The sequence below is a fragment of the Notothenia coriiceps genome, unplaced genomic scaffold (assembly GCF_000735185.1).
Source record: "Notothenia coriiceps isolate Sejong01 unplaced genomic scaffold, NC01 NC01_scaffold00000321, whole genome shotgun sequence".
NCBI classification, from domain to species: domain Eukaryota; kingdom Metazoa; phylum Chordata; class Actinopteri; order Perciformes; family Nototheniidae; genus Notothenia; species Notothenia coriiceps.
The window spans coordinates 75,413-80,631 of record NW_011333022.1 but is presented as its reverse complement, the minus strand read 5'-3'; the positions used below and the strand labels follow the sequence as shown (position 1 = coordinate 80,631).

The window sequence follows — 5,219 nt, the reverse complement described above, 5'->3', positions numbered from 1 at the left end:
CGCGGCGTCGCCAAGGATCGCGGCCTCTAGTCACACTGTGCCTGCATGTCCCACCCAGACCGGCCCACGCTTACCGCCGCTCAGAACTCCACGAAGCGTCTCACCCGCTCGGCTCCCGCTGGCACTCACGGATCGCTCGCGCAAGTCTACTTGCTCTCGACCCTCGACCACTCGCACACGCGTAAAACTCGCTCGGCCCTCACCGCAGGAAGTGCGAACCAGTCACGACCGCATATATACCCGACTCACTATACGCACCGACACACAAACTAATTTTGCAGACCCGTATCCTCGTCACCGTCTTTCAAGCAGGCAGGACGACAACCTGCACGCGTTCTCCCCTGTCGTCCAATTATACCTACCACAGTACTATAGAATAATTATCGATTAATGCATTTTTTTACCCACTAAAGATACACGCAACACATCTTGATTCATGTCGTTTATCAACTGGGATACTTACAATTATTATGAACTGTTGGGTCTCGTACACCACAGTAGCCCTGTCAGGAACATACTGCCAAATCAACGACAAAACTGCGAGCCCAGCAGGCCAAGACGCTCACCGCTTCTGAAACGCGCCCGGTCAGGCGTATGGACGCCGAGGAAGCTGCCAAAAAGCGCGGGCGCAGCGTTCAACGCGCCGCAGACGGCCGGTGGACGATCAGGGGTACCATCCTTGTGTCTCTATACCTGTGTCGCTGCAGTGACTGTCACCCTACATTGTGCTTGTATTTATAGATAACGGCTCCCTACACACAAGCGGCGTGCGTTAGTCGGCTTTGCGGCCGGGCGGGGGCTGAAACTCGACACAACAATCACATGAACTCCGCCGCCCAGCACACACAAGCACGCAGTTTGATTGCCTAGAGCTTGCTACCTCGGCAATAACTGATTCGAGTTGGCTGACGCCTCCGTCGAGGCGCTCAAAAGTAAAACCATCTGCTCTACTTTGCGACAGCGAGCACGCGAGAGAAGCTACGCTCTTGCTCCTCCAATGCAGTTCGGCGACTCGTGACGGTCACCCCCATTCAAAGTGAATGGGCGAAGCATTTGAGGCGGCAACGGACGCTGCGTTGCTAGGGCCCATGAACAGAGCACAGCCTTTCCCTACAAATGTCACTCCTGGACTCTTCTGTTTCCTTCGAGTGTTTAAATATTTTTCTCCTGGGTCTGTTTTTATCAGTTCCGAAAGGATACCACTTGTATTTCTCTTGCCGGATTTTAGCATTCTCTGAAAGAGCTAGATGACCAGTCAATTTCGTGCTATAAGCCCGCGCTTTTCTTTCCCTTTTCTTCCGACCCCTGCGCTTATATACCACGCGGGCGCGCTTAATCCTTGGCGCTTTTTACTGCTGAACGCCACTAGGGGACCTCCTAAATCTATGGATTTTACAGGTTACAGTCCACCACCTTTAACTCTATGGGCTCTATGGCAGGTCCACGCCCCCCACCTTTAAGCGGCGGGCTCCAGCAGGAAAAGCTGGAGGCCGGAAAAGAGTGAGACAGGTAGCGCGCAAAAGTAAAAGTGGAACCGAGAGTGGTACGAGAGACAGAACGAGAGCAAGACAGACAGACATTACGAGAGCGAGAGAGTTTGTGCAAAGGTGTTAAACGTGCGCTGGGAGCGCACCGTTTAAGTTTGAAAGTTGAAAAGTTTGTGTGTCTGAAACGCTATGTGATACAGTACAGTTTACACAGCACAGTACATGTTCTGTAGCTACTATTGCACTAAATGGTAACACTTGAATACGTTATGCAAATATGCAACTTGTTTGTTGAAATGTTAATAAATGGGAGCTTCCTCAAACAGCCATCTCTTTCCCGACAATCCCCTCTGTGCACAAACCCTTACATATGGTAATTAAACATTAAAACACCTGCGGCTTATAGTCCAGTGCGGCTTATATATCTACACATCATTCAATTTAGCTGCTGCGGCTTATATTCAGGTGCGCCTTATAGTCCGAAAATTACGGTAATCAGGAGAAATATGGGATCATTGAAAAATGTAGCAGATCTTCTGTTATGACCTGGCTCAAAAGGCCACAACAAAGAGGAGACACACCATGTCAACGGTTATCAAAAGATGTTTATTTAGAACAAACAATTCAAATCAACCAATTTGTTATACTCAACAGTGCCTGCAGGGAAAAACAGAGAGGTAACAAAAAGGACCAGAGAGGCTTTAAATAGCTGCAGGGCACCAGAGCCAGTTACTGCAATCAATGCAATCAATACAGCACAGACAGGACAGCCACACTCTCTCTAATGATGAACCCACAGGGGCATCACATCTTCTCTTTGTTTTTTCCAACAGAGCTGGGCGCCAACCCTCTGGCCAACACTGGGATTGAGTTTGGAGCTTTTAACGGCTTGTCCACCCTGTACATCGGTATTGCAGAGGCCAAACTAACCGCCGTACCAAAAGGTAGAATATCACTCATCTCACGTACAGTATTATACACAGAGTACACCTCAATTAGGCTTAAACACTGCTTAAGACTGTTGATATGATGCTTTATTTTAATAAGTTTAAAAAATAAGTAATTAATTGAGTATACAGTATGCTTGTCTTGTTCTGCTCTTTATATTGGTTATGTTTGATTTTTCTCCCAGACCTCCCTTCTTCCATCACAGAGCTGAGCCTAGACTACAACAAGATCACTAAGGTGGAAATAGAAGACTTCAAACGATACAAAAACCTGCAGAGGTAAAAAAAAAGAAAAAAGTCTCGCATTATGCCGGAAACTAACTTTTTTTCATCACTTCATTTCTGGAGAGTCGAGGATTTCTATTAACAAGGGGTGATAATGAATTGTACCTTTCAACTATCTTTTGACATTTCTACAGGCTAGGACTGGGCTTTAACCAGATCAAGTCTGTAGAAAACGGCAGCTTTGCCAGCATCCCGAGCATCCGTCAGATCCACCTGGACCACAACCGTCTGAAAAAGGTCCCACCGAACCTTGGCTCCATGCGCTACCTCCAGGTGAGATACAGACACTTTGATCAGTATCAGTAGACTAAAGTGCGAGCCATAAACTGAAGTCATCTAGGTTTAGCTGACTGTGGAGTTAGGACAGGGCTAACAGCTGGCAAACCCGCTATCAGGGCAGGATTTCTGAGATGGTGTATGTAGTCACGATGGTTGGTCAACAAATAGCTCCAAAACGAACTCCGTTTTACATTTCTTTAGAAGATAAACATGATCTTGACATCTCTTTTTATTGGATGCTTAGAGATGGAAAATATATAATCCAAAGGTAGCAGCATCTGAAGGCAAAGCAGGCATGTTGCCAAGACTTCGTACTCAAAGGCCATGTCCTCCAGCTCATTCAAAAGAATCCTAAGTTTCTAATGTATGAGATCAAAAAAATCCACAGGGTGGCATGCAGGTCAAGTAACTTCTCCTAATGAATCCTTCTCTCACTGTGAAGGAGCATATTATCAAGCCAGGACATCCCACATAGTAAACTTATTTTGGAACATAAATCCATAGTTAGATCAGGTCAGTTTCCTTTGTACTACAATAGCAGTTTCCTTCAACTCAGCAACCTGGAGCGATGAAAATAAGAACTTTCTGACTCAGACTTTCTTTCCTGGTCAATACATTGTGATCTTGAGTTCAGGGAACATAACTCATGGTGGTTTACTGCACAAAAACAACTGTTTAAAAAAACAAATCTCTGTCTGTTTAGATGATTTACCTCCACGGCAACAAAATCAACAGTGTGGGAGTCAACGACTTCTGTCCCATGGAGCGCAGTTTCAAGAAGAACCTGTACACAGGCATCAGTCTGTTTGCCAACCCTGTGAAATACTGGGACATCCAGCCGGCCACCTTCCGCTGTGTGAGCGGACGAAGAGGCGTTCAGCTCGGAAACTTCAGAAAATAGTTTGGAATGAAAACAATGCGCTCAAGAGAGAACTAGCATTATCCTAGTGTCCAAATTAGGAAGTAGTTGAAAACTAATCTGATAGATAAAACAAGATAAAAACTGGATTCTTAAAGTATTCTGAAAATGAATTTTGCGTATAAATCAAGAAATGTATTAAAAAGTATTGCACATGTTGGTTAAGCTACCACAAGTAAAACATGTTTTTGTAGCTGAAGATCAAATACAGGGGGAGGACGTTATAACTTGCAGTACATTATAATCACATTCAACACAAGTGCCCTGTTACCTTCGTGAGGTTTCTGTGAGGGGATCCTTAGTTTTTGTCACTTGACTTTTCTGTGTAAACCTTTCCAGGAATAAAGCGCCTCCCTCTGGTCACTTTTAGAGCACAACGACAGAATCTACCGGCTTTTAATGGGTTTAAGCTATTTTCTTTCAAGTTTTAAATTAGACAATATTTAGAATTCAAAAGCTTGAGTTGTTTTCTAAACCACAACAAACATACTAATTGTCCGTCTTATGCCATATCTTTGCATATTATATTCATGTATTTTTTAAGTTAAGATATATTAATCATCATAAAAGAGTCACTATAAGGCCAGAGCATTACATGACCCTAAAAACCACTTTCACTTTTTCCTTCCAGCAGAAGTCTGTACTGGCATTTTTATTTAGTGCAATATGTCACTTTGAAGCTGTCTGTATGTGGATGTTTTATATTATCTCGCTGCATGTCTGTATTGTCTTTATTTAGAAGCGGAATGCTTCATGGATCATACAAGTCTTAGAAACCTAAAAGGTAATTTTGTTTTATTGAACTATAGCAACCAAGTGAACTAGTTATTATAAAAATGATAAGCAGGTAATGTAATTCCCAAGCTGAGAGCATCTTCCTTTTAAACTGTTTGTTTCTTTAAATGCTTCTACTCTTAAATGGTGCTATATTTATTGAGTTTGCGATCTAATAAACCAGGATACCCCCCCCCCCCCTTGTATTTTGTAATTTATTTTTTAAAGGAAAGTGGGTTTGAGTTGTAATTTAAATATTTCATTTTGTTCTTTAGGCAAGTTATGTCATATCCTTTAAACTTTTGATTTCAGGCTATTTAAATGACAGAGCTGAATATAAAATAATGTTTCTGCCTAAATCAGTGGGCAAGATACTGGTTAAGATAATAGTGAAGAAAAAGGTTGATTATGATGAGGAATGATCAACACTTTTCAAATAACTTGATCCTTAATTGAATAAAGAGAGTCCTATGTGGATTGTATTCTTAGAGGGGCTGAAACTTATAATTGTATTTATTTTATTATTGC

At 42.9% G+C, this 5,219-nt stretch overlaps 1 protein-coding gene across 1 annotated transcript; it reads left to right on the top strand.

Moving 5' to 3' along the window:
- The first annotated feature begins 45 nt into the window (after window positions 1–45).
- LOC104941777 (asporin-like) lies at window positions 46–4,700 on the top strand. Its single transcript, XM_010766917.1, has 5 exons — window positions 46–211; window positions 2,321–2,431; window positions 2,620–2,713; window positions 2,854–2,992; window positions 3,702–4,700. Exons 1-5 carry the CDS (start codon window positions 46–48, stop codon window positions 3,897–3,899), a joined length of 708 nt encoding a protein of 235 aa, XP_010765219.1. The 3' UTR covers window positions 3,900–4,700.
- Window positions 4,701–5,219: the final 519 nt, after the last annotated feature.

Bases quoted from the DNA above. Each gene is read 5' to 3' on its own strand.
- LOC104941777 (XM_010766917.1), top strand. From the start codon at position 46: ATGTCCCACCCAGACCGGCCCACGCTTACCGCCGCTCAGAACTCCACG. The intron at 212-2,320 runs GTGCGAACCAGT...TTTTTCCAACAG, and splicing joins CTCGGCCCTCACCGCAGGAA to AGCTGGGCGCCAACCCTCTG. The intron at 2,993-3,701 runs GTGAGATACAGA...CTGTCTGTTTAG, and splicing joins GCTCCATGCGCTACCTCCAG to ATGATTTACCTCCACGGCAA.